At 41.1% G+C, this 17,389-nt stretch overlaps 2 protein-coding genes across 2 annotated transcripts; one reads left to right on the forward strand and one right to left on the reverse strand.

Annotated features, from left to right (window-relative positions):
- Nucleotides 1-6,758: 6,758 nt before the first annotated feature.
- SAPIO_CDS8753 (Oligopeptide transporter) lies at nt 6,759-9,166 on the forward strand (the record flags this gene model as incomplete). The annotated part of the gene is made up of 3 exons (XM_016790324.1): nt 6,759-6,993; nt 7,119-7,475; nt 7,545-9,166. The coding sequence occupies 3 exons, from the start codon at nt 6,759-6,761 to the stop codon at nt 9,164-9,166; spliced, it is 2,214 nt and encodes a 737-aa protein (XP_016640038.1).
- Nucleotides 9,167-10,695: 1,529 nt separating this feature from the next.
- On the reverse strand, nt 10,696-13,399 carry SAPIO_CDS8754 (uncharacterized protein; the record flags this gene model as incomplete). The annotated part of the gene is made up of 2 exons (XM_016790325.1): nt 10,696-12,904; nt 13,044-13,399. The coding sequence occupies 2 exons, from the start codon at nt 13,397-13,399 to the stop codon at nt 10,696-10,698; spliced, it is 2,565 nt and encodes an 854-aa protein (XP_016640039.1).
- Nucleotides 13,400-17,389: the final 3,990 nt, after the last annotated feature.

Raw genomic sequence — 17,389 nt, forward strand, 5'->3', positions numbered from 1 at the left:
AATTATATAATTAAATAATAAACTAGATTATAAAAAACTAAAACCTTTTAAAATTAAAAGAAAAGTTTTAGAAATTAACTATAAATTAAAACTATTAGAAAATATAAAAAGATATCTAATATTCTATATAATATTATTTAAATTAATATATAATAATATATCTATAGAAGAATTTATTATAGTTAAGCTTAAAAAAGATATTTAGAAAGCTAAGAAGATTTTTAATTTTATAAATAATAATAATAGAAAAGTTAAATATCTAGTTAAATAGAAAAATTTTAAATATAGTAAAAATACTTAAAAACCTATTAAATATTTAATAGGGAGCTAATAACTTCTTATAATATTCTACTAGAAAAACCTAGATTAACTAAAAGACCTAAGTCTATAAAATTATTTCCTAAACCTAATAAAAACTAATTAATAGGGTTAGAGACCTTAAGAGATTAGATATCTTCTATTATATAAGACTTTTAGATAGAAAAGTAGATATTATCTTCCTTATCTAAACTTTAAATCCCTTTTCTAAATATCTTAGAACTTTTAACTTTAATATTTTTCTTTATCTAATAAATATATATTAAATAATTTACTACTATTAATAATTATATCTAAAAAATAAATAATACTTTCTTTACTTTAGCTTTTTTTTTTTTAGTTTCCTTTACTTTTATAAAAAATAAATAACTAGAGAATAGTTAGTAATTAGATAAAAAGCTCTAAAAAGTAGAAATTTATAAATAAAAATTATAAAAACCTTATTATATAATTAATTTTACTATATATATTTTATATAATAAAAAGATCTTTTACTTATTATATATATTTTATTATTTTTAAAATAAATATATATAATATCTTAGTTTTAATACTTAATAACTTAATTATATTAGCTAGGTTTAAGTAATTATAGGAAGATTTAGAAAAAGATCTATAAATATAATTAAATATAATAATAATTATAAAGGAGTTTAGGGATTAATAGAAGGAAAGACTTATAAAGTAAAGAACTAATAAGTAAGAAGATCTACTTATAGGTCTTTAAAGATAAAGACTAAAGGAGGGGAGGTATTATATTATAGCTAGATAGTAAAACTAGATAGTTAGACCTAATAGAAAAGGAAAAACTATAAAATAATAAAATTATAAGAAGATAGATTATTTATATTTATAATAATCTATAAGTAATCTAGATTAACTAAGATTATAATAAACTAAAATAATTTTAAGAAGAGCTTAAAAGGAAATATCTATATAAACTATAATCTCTACTATATATCTAATTTATCTTTTAAGACTTTTTAGTAGTTAATTTAAATATAACTATACTTTTATATTTAAATATATACTTCTTACCTATATCTTATAAATACTACTTAACTACCTTACTCTACTACTAATAGATAATTACCTTAATCTTATTACTAGTTATATCTACCTAATACTATTAATAGGTTAGTATTAGAATTGTAATACTTTAGTCTATAAATATAATTAAATCTTTTCTTAATTTTCTTATTTTTTAAAAACTAATTTTATTATAAAAATAATTTTTTAAAAATAAAATTTCTATTTTTAAAACTTTTTAAATATCTATTTTAACTTTCTAATTACTTTCTATAATTTTTAATAATTTTATTATAATATAATTAATTTTAAAAAAATCTAAAGACTTTTAAGAATATATATACTAATCTAATCTTATTAATTAATATACTACTATATAATACTAGCTATTTTAAAAGGTTTTTAAAGCTTTTAATAAAAAAAATATCTAATTAGCTATAACTTAAACTAAGGTTAAAGCTCTAGAAAGCTAAATTATAAAAATAAAGCCTAAGAAAAAGAAGAAAGTTAAAATAAGTCTTAATTTAAAGTTTACTACTATTAGGGATATATAAAAATTAAAAAGAAATAATTTAAAAGAAGAAATTATTTTTATTAAAAGTAGTAATAGTAAAAGTAATAGTTTAGTAGCTTTATATATTAAAGTAAGGTGAAATGTAGAAGAAATAGAAGATAGAAGATAATAGTAGCTATTTAGGCTATTGGAATTTGGGGTGTTAGAAAGTGGGGGGTGTCAGCAAGGGGGGGGTCTGACTTACCTCAGACGTTTATTGCTCTGCCTTCGTATTGAACCATGGAGGGGTGGGCAGCATCCGACCTCTGAGCATCAGAAGCACGTGGAGGAAAGAAGGAGAGAAGGGTGCCTTTGAACTGCTTTGATTATTGTTCAAAGGCGTCTGATGTATTAATGCTTTACTGATAAACTAAGCTAATGGTCGCGTCGAGCTTTCAGATTGACTTGCCAAGAATGACCGCGCCCTGCGGGACGACGTCCTGATAGTTTGCCAACGCTTATCATGTACTACGACGCATATGCTACGGCAAAGGGCGGGTTGTAACGGGACAAGACCAAACTGTCGGTAGGTAGCCGATATCTATCACATCGCGCCACGCGCTTTATCGCATTAAGACCAACTTAGATATGTAGGCTCGCTACCACGACCACTTAGGGGAGGTAGGTATCAGGGCATCAACACCAAAATTGCCATCATGGATGCATTGGGAGAGTTCATGTGGCTGCAGGATTACAAAATCGGCTGAGAAGACTAGATGATCCGATATCCGCTCCGTAATATCCGACCCGGATTTCTACTCTCGGCGTAGTGTAGGATGAAAGCTAAGTTCATCGGCCAACGTATCCGTACGATATGTCTTGGGCGATATCTATGCGGAGTAGCTTCAGACCTCTACGCTAAACCCCAGAAAATCGAAGCGATCCTGGAACTTTGGGCACCAATGATGAAACGCGCTGGGCGGCACTATCGCTCTTTAGCTCTGCAAACAACTACCCGCAGGACTAAACCGGTTTGGACCGTATCTACAAATTCAGGGACCTTTTTTTCACCAAGAAAAAAAGTGGCGAAGCAATTTGGAGTAGATATGTGGGGAGCTTGAAACCAGTGGTTTCCCTGAAGGGAAATGGCTGGGGTATAGCTTGGCGTGTTGGGGCAAAAAGTCCCTGGGGTGGTGGCAGATTCGGCATCTGCTTTCCTCGCGTTGCACCTGTGCAGCTGTGGCGAGGTGGTGAACTATGATTTCGTGAACCCTGGTGCTGGGAACGATAAACCTGTTCGTCTAGATTAAGCTGGAGGAAAGAGGGAGCTTTTATATTTGGCTGGCATCGCGATGCTGCATCAACGCATCAGGGCATTGAAGAAACTAACAAAGATAAACGCGAAAAGTGTGGGAATCAATCACATGTAAACTGCTGGAGTTCCGCTACTCCACCTACGAAGGAAGCTCAGACGAACTCTTAATATTAACGAGATATCGCATTGGGCCCCTGGAGAGTCCCAGCTCCGTGGGTAAAAGAAAAGTGGGCTGCCTCGCGAGATAAGGTCAAACAAGAAAGGAAAACCCCGTGGGCAAAAGTTGGGGTGACAATTCCTCCCCCACTCTTCCCGAAGTTCCATACGAAATAGTCTATGTCGTGGTAGCACAGCACGCTATTTCCGTTTTGCGATTTATTGGGTCCTTTGAGCCAAAAGTCGATTCAGGAAGGAGATGTGGAGGATCAGGTCGCGTGTGCGGAACCATGCTTCGATGAGAGATCACGAGTCCGGAAAGGATTGGAAGCGAATTCAAAACCTCGTCCAGAACGAGCACCAAACAACGGTAGCAGACGCCGTGAGACGTCGGGCACTAGGCGGGATTGATTCCGTCAAGAGCTTAGTGGGCTCCGAGGTGGGTCGCCGTGATGCTGTTCTAGGGAATCGTATGGACCGGTACCTTTTCCTGGCAGGGTTCCATGCAGATGTCGTTTGTGAGGTGGTGCAACTGGTGGTGGTACTTTCAGAAGAGACTAGCAAAGGTTCCATTGTCCATTTTGCCTCGAATGGGTTGGGGGACATTTGGGAACTTCGGGCTTACCTCATCATTGGCTGGACGTTTTCGACTTGGCACGATTTGACACGATTTTGATTGTTGCTGAGGACCACCTGAGACGACTTGATCCGATCGTCGGATAATTTGGCATTCTCCACATTAAATGTTTCTTAGCCCAGACAAAAGAACAAAAGGAACGCCAAGTCACAAAAGGAACGCCAAGTCGAGTTAACAAAAACTATCACCGCTAATGGGGGATCGGGGGCAGATAGACTACGAAGTAGGTTTGAAATACCGACGCAATTGGTAGTTGCGCTCTCCTCGCGTGCGGATCGAGAAAGCTTATCGTCATGGGCGCGATACCCCGACAATTCAACTGCCTGTGTTATGTGGTAGACGAGGTACTTGTAAACCAGGTGTTTGTATTTTAGGAAGTATCATAAACATGCCATCGTAATGAGAGAAAACCAATTGGATGGTGGCTTGGTTAATCTCAAAGCGCGAAGGATGGCAGAGTGGTATTCCATGTCCGGGAAGGATGCATGGTCCGACATCTGTGATGTGGGAGGAACAAAAGTGCCTTGGACTGCTGCCACCTGCGTATGTGAATTTTGGAATGCTTGTTTGGCATAATGGCATAACAGCACAGGTCATCAGTACCAAACAGAGCTGCCAACCGGATATCATTTCGGGGTCAGCTTGGCTTGATCCATATTTTTCTAGTGCTGTGGCTCTCTCGTGTCACTGCCAATGGGGTGAGCACCGAGGTTGAGTTCGGCCCTTGAAATCAAAACGATTCAAGGGATCGCGACAGTGAATGATCAATGATGCCGATGCAGTCTCACATTTTCCCGTCTCTAAGTTACTGAAATAACGGAGGGACTGGTGATTTTGATTGCTTACATCCGTAGAACGTCCGTAGAGGGAAGAAATCATGCAGCTACCTTGGCCGATGTTCCGAGAGAAGAGAGTTAGCATCAAATTGACAATAGCGCGGGTGTCAGAAGCTTCAGAAGCTTCCACCGCTGACAGCGGCACTGACAGGACCTGACTGGGGGGATGGTGCTACATATTGCCACACTCCCTCCCTTATCTCCTCCCGCGAAGTACACGAAGTACACGTGAAAGAGTGGGTCATGTAATTTGCCGAGAAAATACCCATCTCGTCCCGTGGTTATATCCAATCAGCAGTGCCCTTCGACACAACCGCAGATACTTCGTAAAGCAGGGAGCACGGCTTGATCGACAGCAGGGTACGAAAACCATAAGAGGCAAGTGCTTGGGTGGACTGTTTGTGTGTGTGTCGTTAGCACACACCAATTAAAAAAAAGTTCCATGCTCCTTCCCTATCATCTGCATGAATTGACTACCTCCTTCGTACTTTGCAATATGCCAAAGAGTGTGTTCCTAGGCTCCTTCCCCATTCCCTCGGTCACCTTGTCTTTCACTTTTTAGGGACACTCTCGAGTTGTGGCCGTCATTTGTTACAAGCACGGGTCGACTCGAGCTGTGAGCTGTGAGCTGTGAGCTGTGTGTATTGTGACGATAGGAGTGTTGATCGCACTTGACTTGCTCACTAGCCTGCCCCGCACAGGGGTACAAAACATGCTCAAGGACCTAAATCGGAGGAAACATCGACTGAGCTGTTGCTGTCGGGTCCCTCCCACAAGCCACGTGATTTCCCCAGCCAAAATCTGGAGAGCGATGCTTGTAAATCATACCTAGAGCCACATACGGTCCGTGGCAAATACAACTGTACCTGATACCGAGCTCCGATGGGCGCTGTCATTTCACGCCCATCATGTGGGAAGCTGTCCAAGCTAGGAAGCTGTGCCGGTGGTGGCGCCGCGATGTAGCCTCTTGGCTCTCGGTACCAGACCCTCCTTCAAAAGTGCCACTGCGCGCTTGTCCCCTGCACTTTTACGGTTTTTACTATCTTGGACTTGATCTGTCTCCTGATTCGTGCGCCGCGCTGCTCTTCCCCTGGATACACCAAAGAGCCCAGGGATGCACTCTGCTCAACTACCACCTCGCTACAGACGATACGGGAAAGGACCCTTACACGCTGGACACGGACAATTGGGAACTTTTGCTGATCCATTTCCCCAAAGAACACAATCTGTCGCGCCTTTGTCGCCATCGGGATCGGGTGCTGCACCTGCTGCACCGCATCAAGCCTGCATCGAGGGACAAATTGCGAGGTTAATCTCAGTGGAGGGGGCCCTTTTTCTATGGTACGACTTGGGGGGAGTGGGTTCGATTTGCTGGGTTAGGTGCAGCGCAGCACAACCTCCCCCCAACGCTTCCCACCTGCCAGAAACATATTGGAAAGTTCCCTGCCAATATCGCAATTATCCTGTTGCTATTTTCCGCCCGCTTGGCGAATAACACCATCCACCCCCATTTTACCTCCCATTGACTTCGTACCTAGTGTATCTGAAGCCCCCGACCCGCCAAAGCTCGATAGTACTGCTCGATGCGATTGGCAGCAGTGCGGGGTACACTTTATATCCATGTACCAAAAGTACTAGTTTCCACCTTTGTCGTCATGCCCGTCGCGAGCACGAGGGCGAGGTGGTGCCGGCCGTAATACCTTATCCTGCCGCATGCCTACCCTGTGTAATATCGATATATTGCTCCGGATGCTTGGGCAAGGATTCCCACACATAAGGAGCTCCCACTCCCCCGGTTCCCTCAGTTCTTTTTGCCCTGCTCTACAACCATTTCATTCTGCATCCCGTCAGATTGCCAAAGCAGAGTTGAGTCGACTCAAGGTCTCTGCCTAGTCTTGTTTCCACCTCTTCATTGAGAGATCTAAACAGCCGGGCAGCATCAATCCGCCGACACACAACACCATCTCCTCCACCATGGCGGCCCCCGCAACGAATGCGGCTGCGCCGTTTGATGAGAAGTATGACCTTCCTCACAGCCAGACGGACGACCTCAAGACCGAGGAGGACGGCGACGATGTAGTCCACGACCTCTTCACTCCCTTCCCGCCCCTCAAGGGCCTCCCTCCCGAGGACAACCCATTGACTGTCCGTGCCGTTATTGTTGGAATTATTCTTGGTTCGTTGGTCAACGCGTCCAACGTCTACCTTGGTGAGTATCCGGCCTGTTGGGCGAGGTGGAGAGCGCCGCTGCGGTGGGCCATGCTCCGTCTGTACCACGCCAAATACATCTTGTGCTTCGTGAATAAGGTCTGACAGAATGCCCTACGCTTATAGGTCTGAAGACTGGCTTCACTTTTTCCGCCAACATGTTCGGTGCCATTTTTGGTTACGCCATCGTCGTCTTGGTCTCTAAGATCTCCGTCCCCATTCTTTCCGGTTTCTTCGGTCCTCAAGAGAACTCCATTATCCAGGCCGCTGCCACAGGTGCCGGTGGCATGGGTGGTGTCTTCGTCGCCGGTTTCCCCGCCATGTACCAGCTCAACCTTCTCTCTGACGATCCCAAGAAGGACTTTGGTCGCATTCTCACCATTACTATTGTCTGCGCCCTCTTCGGTCTCTTCGCTGCTGTGCCGCTGCGAAAGTTCTTCATCATCAACGTTGCCCGTGACCTCAACCTCGTCTTCCCCAGTCGTAAGTACCATTGCCCTTCCATGTGCGGGATCTGAGCAGGTTCAGCCTAACGTTATCTACCCTCAACAGCTACCGCCACTGCCGTGACAATCCGATCCATGCACGCCGTCGGTTCCGGTGCGCAAGACGCCGTCAAGAAGATCAAGGTCCTCAGTGCCACCTTCGTTGGCGCCGTTGTCCACACCGTCACCTCCCAGTACGCTCTCGGTATCCTGCGCGAGTGGCACATCTTCACCTGGTTCTACATCTGGAGCGACTACACCAACTGGGCACAGAACATTGACAACTGGGGCTGGTACATCCTCCTCACTCCTGCTTTCTTCGGCTCCGGAATGCTCGTCGGCCTGAATACCGCTTTCTCTTGGTTCGGCGGTACCGTCGTTGCTTGGGGTCTCATCGGTCCCCTCCTTGTCAAGTACGGAGTGTGTGTCGGTCAGCAGCCCTACGAAGACGAGAAGTGGTCCGTTTGGACGAGTTTCAACTCGATGACTAATATCGGTAAGCCGGGGTGGGTTTCCTCCCCCCGCTACTGGATGCTCTGGCCCGGTGTCATGGCCCTCGTGGTCTACAGCATGGTTGAGTTCCTCATCCACGGTCGTGTCCTCTATGACGGCATCAAGTTTGCTTACCGGGAAGGTTGCCGATCCTTGAACGACAAGCTCGAGGCCCGCGGCAAGTCCAGCCCCTATCTTTCCCGCCAGGCCGGCAAACTCACCGAAGGCGACAGCCTCGTTGAGGACTTTGCTCCCCCGAGCCAACAGGTCCCCACTTGGATCTGGCTGTCTGGTACCATCGTCATCGCTTGCGCCGCTTGCGTTATCGGCCATTTCCAGTTCCACATGAACGCCGGCCTTGCCTTCTTCGCTTGCATTCTCGGTCTTATCTTCGCCTTCCTCTCCATCCACGGCGGTGCCGTCACTGATGTCACTCCTCTGACCGCTTCGGCCAAGGCCTCTCAGCTCGTCTATGGTGGTATTACCCAACCCATCGCTCACCACGACATCGCCGGCGCCCAAAGGATCAACCTCATCGCTGGTAGCATCGCCTCCGGTACCGCCAACGTCGCGTCCGATCTGACCTCTGATTTCCGTACGGGTTTCCTCCTCCGCACTCCTCCGCACTTGCAGTTCTACGCCCAGGCCCTCGGTACCATCGTCTCCATCTTCCTTGCCCCCGGCATCTTCGTCCTCTTCATGGCTGCCTATCCTTGCATCTGGAAGCCGGAGCTGCTCGGCGACCCCAACTGTCCCTTCAAGGCTCCCTCCGTCTTCGCCTGGCGCGCCGTCGCTGAGGCCGTTACCAACCCCAAGATCCCCATTCCCCTCTCCAGCGCCATCTTCTCGGGCGTCATCGGCGGTGTCACCGTCTTCCAGGCCCTCTTCAAGAACTTCTACCTCGTTGGCCCCCGTGAGAAGTACCGAGCTTGGCTCCCCAACTGGATGGCCATCGGTGTCGCCTGGGTCCTCGGTGTCGACAGCGGCTATGCCAACGCCGTGCTCTTCGGTGCCATTACCGCTTGGTGGTGGATTAAGAAGTTCCCTAAGAACTTCGACACATACGGTTATGCTGCGGCTGCTGGTCTCATTGCCGGCGAGGGTTTCGCAGGTGTTATTAATGCCGTTATCGTGTTGAATGGCAAGGGTGGCGATGATGTTGGATCATCTATTGCCATGCCTGGTGGCGAGTGGTAAAAGAGCAGGAACTAGACGTCAAGGAAAATAAGATGGCTCTTCTTATTTCCCTCGGGAGCATTGTTGTTGTTCGGTAATGAGGGGTTGGATAATAGGACATGAGGTGACGGTCCTTGTGATGAGCTGGGGGTGTTTATACCATATATATCCACTTTGTTTAATTCCTTTTATATATGATCGGGTCATCCCATTTCTTGCGTCTGTTGTTCTTTGCCCTATGTGTTTGATGAAGCGTTGAGTTTTAGATTGAATATGATGAACCGAAAATAGTGTGTTTAATAGGAGAAGGGACAACATGTTGAAATAAGAAATCTCATCTCCATATCCTCGCTTGAAGAAAGAAACGATGAACAAAATTAAGTGAAGCAAAATAAAATAGGGTCTTTGAAATGGGAACGTGAGAAGTGAGTTAAGACAGCAGTGGTCTATTATGATTGAAGTCTTGGCTTTGAAGTCGAGGGGTCTAGTAAGCGCGCGCTTGCCTTCGTATTTCGTACTGAAAGAACTTGGCCTAATCTCGATCTAGAATTGAGATCGATCGTGCGGCCTCGTATCGTGATGGTGAATACGAAAGGCATCCTACCCCGGTCTGAGTGGACACCATCAACCTAGTCCTCTTGGCTAGGGTATGATTGGCTGTATAGGATGGAAATGCTGAGTGAGGTTTGGAAAGGCCCTGTCACGCAATTCCGCTCTGCGACATGTATGCGATGTGTAGATGTGGGGAAGGATGGTGACTTTGACCTTTCATGTGGACATGGAAAGATGCTTGGGTTCACGAGCATAAACATTCCTATCCACCAGGGCATTATCTCGCTCAATTCCGGACCTGTTCAGAACGCTCAAGTCACTCCGAAAAAAAAATAGGATCTTGAGTTCGAGTTTCTGGACTAGCCTCACCTCGTCCCATGTTTCCACTTACCCCGTTTTGTGATAGAACGAAAGCCTCTACCTCGAGGCATTGGCTCCAATAGCGGCAATCGAAGTGCCTCCGGAGACACCTAAACCTCGCTTGTAACCAAAAAAGTAATCTCCAGAGATGCAAGTTTGTTGCCTGGGATCTCAAAGCAGGACGGCAGGTAGGTTTTCCTCCAGTCCTGGGCTCGCCGTTGCATCACTGGTTGGTGCCATAATAGCGACGCCCAATTTTCAACCTTCTGAGCCAACAGATATGCAAGATCCTCCATCGTCCAAGCTTTTTGGCCGACTATCAAATCTACGAGGAAGACTGACTCCCGATAAAAGCCTAAAAGGAAGGACCATTGTGTTCGTTCTATATTGCGCCTCGGGAAGTTTTACTGTACAATGAGCAGCCTTCATGTCTAGACACCATAGATGGAAAGAGTAACAACTACCTTTGCCTACAGGATTTTGAGGAAACAAATAGTGGCTACCCTTCTCTTCGTATAGGTAGATATATTGCTAGTAGTCTATCCAATGGTGATGATTTCCTACTTTGTCTGTCGTATTAACATGAAGGGCAGCCTATTGCTAGCCATATTAGTATTACTATCGATTATGCATCTAAGTTATTTATATTTCAAACTTTTAAGTAATGCTCGCCAGGACACCTTTCTGGACTTCACTGGGGCGCCGTTTTGCCCCTGTATTGGAGCCTGGACTTTCTCCTCCAGAGACTGTGCCTCCTGCTGCGATAGGAATGGAACTTTAAGCTGGCGACCTAACCTCCAGTCACTATAAAGATCCTCAGTCATCTCTCGTTCACACAACTTGAAAGTAGATTGCCGCTGGATCTCCAATAGAATCCTCCATCCAGGTGCGAGGGTATCTAAACGACTTGGCGTTAACTGCGGGTACTTCTTGCAAACATACGATGCGAGATCACACTGGCAGGCCAATTGGAGGAAAGACATGATACCAGGCTTTTTGAAGAAAGTGACCATGGCGTGGGAGAAGCCCCACTTCACGAACGCGCCTGTAATAATAGTTTCCAGTTCGTCAAGAGCGTCTGTTTCGGGATTCCCAGATATCACTTCGAGGATGTGAGCATAGTATAGGCAGCCGAGAATCCACTGGCAGAGATGTGGATAGATGTATGTCCGAGCGTGCAGATGAATCAGAGCCCTCAGCTGGCCTAAATTGGTCTCTAGTAGGATCTTGTTGACACTGAAATCGGTACCGGCGATTGGTATTAGCCTCGACTGTATTTCCGGTGTGTGTATGTAGTCGACGACGGTTCTATGTAAGAAGCCGACGCGCTCGGAAAATAGAATCCCAGCACCAGGATCGGGTGTGATGGAGATCAGGTCCTTGCACTGCGCGATCAGCTGGCGTCTCTTGGTCCCCAGAACTTCGGTCTCATCGATATCCACGTCCGGCCAGTTACGTAGGAACTCGCCTCGGGCAGTGCCATCGCCGAGATCCATGAAGTAGAATGTTATGACGGGAAACGTGGTCCTGGCGTAGGCCATGGTGATAAAGAGCCGGGCCGTCCTCTCCTTGTAGACGCTGTCGATGGTGTCGAGCATGCGGTCAAAGTACTCACGCAGGTCGTTCGGCAGCTCCCTCAATCGTCGTTGAAGATCCGAGATGTCGTCCTCGTTGCGCAGACCTCGTAAGAGGGAGCGGACGACTAAGAAGACCCAGAGGAAGACTCCATTGGCGCGTTTGGTGATCTCCAATCCCAGCCCCTCGGCTGCGGCCTTCCTGTCCTGCTTCAGCCTGCTGAAGCGTACGTCGTCGTTCAGCTTGTCGCGGACGTACTTGCAGACATCGTCGTAGGTAAGGTCCTCTAGACGTAGGCTCCACTTGCTATGTTGAAATGCATCCAAGAACTCTAGCCATGGCCGACTTGATGCGCAGACTTTAATGTTGTCCGAACTCCCAACTTGTCGGATTATGCTCACCAGTTGCGTATGATCACCGTCATATTCATCTAGGCCGTCGATGAAAAGGCAGATCCTGCAGTCCAGCGTCTCCAGACTACCCAGCTTAGCAAACGCTGCCATCAACTGCCCCCGACTCCAGGGATTAAAGGCGTCCGCAAACGGCGCTTCCCACCGATCGGCACACACGATGGGAATGAGATCGGGTCTTTGGTTGAGGATCTGCAAGAGAAGGGTTCGAAACAGACCCTCTTGAGACCTTTGAATAGCAGTGCCAGGGCTCCAAAAGTAGTGCTTCGCCACTAGAAGGCTTTTCTCACCAGCCCATTCTTTCAGATAGAGCCTCGTATCTCGATGGTCCGTGAGGAACCTCATGAGTGTAGATTTTCCAGATCCGGCTTTTCCGGTGATCCAGTAGATATCGTCGCTCTGTCGAAGCCACGCAACAAAATTATTCCTATCCTCGTTGAAAATCCACTGAAATGTGTTCTTATGGGCATCGGGGATAGCAAACTCCCTCTCTTTTACTTGACTGAAGTGCAGCGTATCCAAGATGGTTTTTCGCTTTTGCTCCTCCAGTTCTTCCACCATTAGAGAGACGTATTTGTCGACCGAAAGCATAATTTCTGGTCGAAGCAAACGTTGGACCTCGTCCGGTTTAGCGTTCCAGAGCGTCTGCTGCGACTTGGCGGGTTTGGGGGTTTTCTGCGCCAACGGCCGCAAACCACGACGCCTAGACGGTCGGGCAGGTACCTCCTCGGTGGCTTTCTGTTCTGAAATCGAGCTAAGATAGTCCGTGATTTCGTGAAGCTTGTTGAGCATCGACTCGTGAAACTCGTCGCTCGACGAGGTGAAGCGTTGGAAATTCCGAGCGTGATCTTCCTGCTGCTCACTTTGGATCGGTTAGCAATCGGCTAGAAATAGTGCGATCACGTAAGTAGGTAGTTTCCCACCGGATTAACACGAGTAGGTGAGCAGATATTTGATCTCGGAGGAGTTGCAGTCTGTCGCATAGATCTTTCAATTCGGACCTCTTCACGAGACTCTTCGCCGTTTTCTGCATGCCTTGAAAGAACCCGGCACCCGGATCCCCGAGCTTGAGACGATCTAGAATGGCCATGATCTCACCGGACACAGCAAGGCAGCTTGCTGTGAGATTCTCCAGAATGGGGTCAAGCACGGCGCCATTGTTGCTGGTATCTCTCGACTCGTGAACACCCTGCAGAGATTTCTTAACGCTGTCCACGATGCCCTCCAACTCGGTGTTTTCTACCCATGCGCCGTTCGCACTCTCGAGTAGTCGGGACGTTTTTAGAATGGCCTTAATTGAATACTCGACGAACTGAGCGATATTTCCGGCGAAAGCGATGGCTGCGAGCGCTTCCATTTCAACCTCCGACTAGGCTCTTTTGTTGTTGGATGCGGAGGCGGAGGCGAAGCAACGGACAGAGCGTCAGCGCCCGGGCAGCTCGTAAGGCACTAAACCAGGGGGGTGGGGGGTTAGTGAGAATGGAGAACTGAACTATGATGACCGTTCCACCCCTGCTCACGATCCTCTTCAAAAGCCTTGAGCTATTATGTTTTGTATGCCAGGCTGGAGCTCGAGCTAAGTTTGGGTGCGGGGCAAGAGTTGGGAGTGACTGGGGAATCGGAGTGCTTTTTTGAGGTGGTCGGTATGTGGCAAAGCAAAATACAAGTAACATGCATGAATGAATGGGGGCTGGTTTCTCTACTTGAAAGGGCGGTGACAAGGGTTCCATGCAGGTTCGACCTTCGGGGCATATTGCGATTGGACTCCATGGACCATGGCTTGCTCAGCCCCAGCCTCATGTTCCAAGAGGCGGACTTCATGCTGATCAACAAGTTCGCCTAGAATATGGAGCGGGGGAAAAGGTATTTCCTCCCCTGACCTTTCCATCCCATCGTATAAACCCATTTGTTCATCATCTCTCTCCTCCTTGTCGAAAGGCTCTTGGCCAGATCACTAGGACTTTGGGCGGCTATATTCCGATCAACATGGAAGCAGGTACGAGCGTCATCACGCTTGTTAGAATCATATCCTCCGCCCTCAGAGGTGTCAAGGATGGTCCTGCAAATGTCGTCCGCGCTTCAAAAGTGGCTGCTTCGCTGCAAGAAATATTGGAACAGCTTGAACGAGACCAAACGATGACAGCAACCGCCCCCGATGACGCTCTTCATACTCATCTCAAAGCCTGCTCCGATGAATTGAATTTATTCGCCTCAAAATTAGGGAAGCTGAAGGTGTTTGATACCGATAAGTTGGACCCCCCCTTTCAGCCACCCCCCACTTTCAGCTACCCCAAATTCCAACAGCCCAAATAGCCACTATTATCTTCTATCTTCTATTTCTTCTACATTTCACCTTACTTCAATATAGGAAGCTACTAAACTATCACTTTCACCATCACTACTTCCAATAGAAATAATTTCTTCTTCTAAATCATTTCCCCTTAACCTCTATATATCCCTAATAGTAGTAAACTTTAAATTAGAACTTATTTCAACCCTCTTCTTTTTTTTAGACTTTATTACTATAATTTAGCTTTCTAGAACCTTAATTCTAGCTTAGGCTATAGCTAATTAGGTATTTTTTTTATTAAAGGCTTTAAAAACCTTTTAAAATAGCTAATATTATATAATAATATATTAATTAATAAAATTGGATTAATATATATATTCCTAAAGGTCTTTAGACTTCCTTAAAGTTAACTATACTATAATAAAACTATTAAAAATTATAAAAAGTAATTAGAAAATTAAAATAGATATCTAAAAAGCTTTAAAAATAGAAATTTTATTTTTAGAAAGTTATTTTTATAATAAAATTAATTTTTAAAAAATAAGAAAATTAAGAAAAAGCTTAGTTATATTTATAAACTAAAGTCTAGATATTATAAACTTACTTTTAATATTTTTATTAATTATAATATTATTTTAAGCTTTATAATAATAAGAAAGTAAGTTTTTTTTCCTTATTATTATAAAAGTAGTAATTAAAATTTAAAAATTAATTTTTTTTAATATATTATCTTTAAAGAGCTAAATATAGCTAAATCTAATAATTAGAAGATATAAGATATATATAAAAGTAAGAAAAGAAAGTAGATATTATATTAAAAGTATTTATATATAAATTCCTTAGTAATATAGTTTTTATAATTATCTAAGATAAGAAAATAAACTTTCTTATAGTAAGCTAGCTTAATATAGAAAATAAAGATCTTTTTAAGCTATTTTAAAATAATATTATTAGTTATCTATTTATTATTAATTATTATAAAGTACTAGTTTTTAAAAAAAGCTAAATCTAAAAGGAATTACTATTATTAAACTAATTTTCCTTTAAAAATAATTAATAAAGAAAGAGTTTAGCTAGTAGTTAAGATATACTTAATAAATAATATCTATAGCTAGGAACTAAATTATTTCTTTTAGATTAAATACTTTTTAATATTTCTAAAAATAAATTTATTATTAATAAAGCTTTCTATTACTTTTACTTTATCTATATTCTATTTATTTTCTTATTTAATATTCTTAATATTAGGTAATTATAAATATTAAAACTAAGACTTTATTATTTTAATTATAATATTATTAATATAAATAGAATTAATAAATTTCCCTTTTATAGTCTTAATAGATAAGTTTTTTTTTAAAAATCCTTCTATTTACTTTTTTCTAAGTAATTATATATCTTTTTAAATCTTAAAGATTTTTTCTATAAAGAAGTAAACTTAAATATAAATTAGAGGAAGTCTTAAAACTCTTTAAATTAAAACCTATATTATTAAATAAGTTTTCTAAGAAGTACTAAGTTTCTATAAGCTATTACAATCCTAACACTAACCTATTAACAATATTAAATAGATATAACTAGTAATAGGATTAAGGTAATTATCTATTAGTAATAGAGTAAGGTAGTTAAGTAATATTTATAAGATATAAGTAAAAAGTATATATTTAAGTATAAAGGTATAGTTATATTTAAATTAACTACTAGAGAATTATTATAATCTTAATACTAGCCTATTAATAGTATTAGATAGATATAACTAGTAATAAGATTAAGGTAATTATTTATTAATAGTAAAGTAAGGTAATTAAATAGTATTTACAAGATATAAGTAAAAAGTATATATTTAAGTATAGAGATATAGTTATATTTAAATTAACTATTAAAGAATCTTAAAAGATAAACTAGATATATAATAGAGATTATAGTTTATATAGATATTTCCTTTTAAACTTTTCTTAAGATTACTTTAGTTTACTATAATCTTAATTAATCTAGATTATTTATAGATTATTATAAATATAGATAATCTATCTTCTTATAATCTTATTATTCTATAGTTTTTTTTTATTAGGTTTAATTATTTAATCTTACTATCTAATTATAATATAATACTTCCCTTCCTTTAGTCTTTATCTTTAAAGACTTATAAGTAAACCTTTTTATTTATTAATTTTTTACTTTATAAGTCTTTTCTTCTACTAATCTTTAAACTCCTTTATAATTATTACTATATTTAACTATATTTATAGATCTTTTTCTAAGTCTTCTTATAATTATTTAAACTTAGCTAATATAATTAAGTTATTAAATATTAAGATTAAGATATTATATATATATTATTTTAAAAATGATAAAGTATATATAATAAGTAAAAAGTCCTCTTACTATATAGAATATATATAGTAGGGTTAATTATATAATATGGTTTTTATAGTTTTTACTTATAAGTCTTTACTTTTTAAAACTTTTTATTTAATTATTAACTATTTTTTAGTTATCTATTTTTTATAAAAGTAAAAGAAACTAGAAAAGAAAGAAATTAAAGTAGAAAAGATATTATTTATTTTTTAGATATAACTATTAATAGTAATAAATTATTTAATATATATTTATTAGATAAAGAAAAATATTAAAATTAAAAGTTCTAAAATATTTAGGAGAGGGATTTAGGGTTTAGATAAAGAGGATAATATCTACCTTTCTATCTAAAAATCTTATATAATAGAAGATATCTAATTTCTTAAGGTCTTTGATTTTATTAACTAGTCTTTATTAGGTTTAGAAAGTAATTTTATAGATTTAGGTTTTTTAGTTAATTTAGGTTTTTTTAGTAAAATATTATAAGAAATTACTAGTTTTCTATTAAATATTTAATAAGTTTTTAAATATTTTTATTATATTTAAAATTTTTTATTTAATTAGATATTTAACTTTTCTATTATTATTATTTATAAAATTAAAAATCTTTTTAGCTTTTTAAATATCTTCTTTAAGTTTAATTATAATAGATTCTTTTATAAGTATATTATTATATATTAGTTTAAATAGTATTATATA

Source organism: Scedosporium apiospermum, assembly GCF_000732125.1.
Source record: "Scedosporium apiospermum strain IHEM 14462 chromosome Unknown SEQ_SAPIO_0129, whole genome shotgun sequence".
NCBI lineage: Eukaryota > Fungi > Ascomycota > Sordariomycetes > Microascales > Microascaceae > Scedosporium > Scedosporium apiospermum.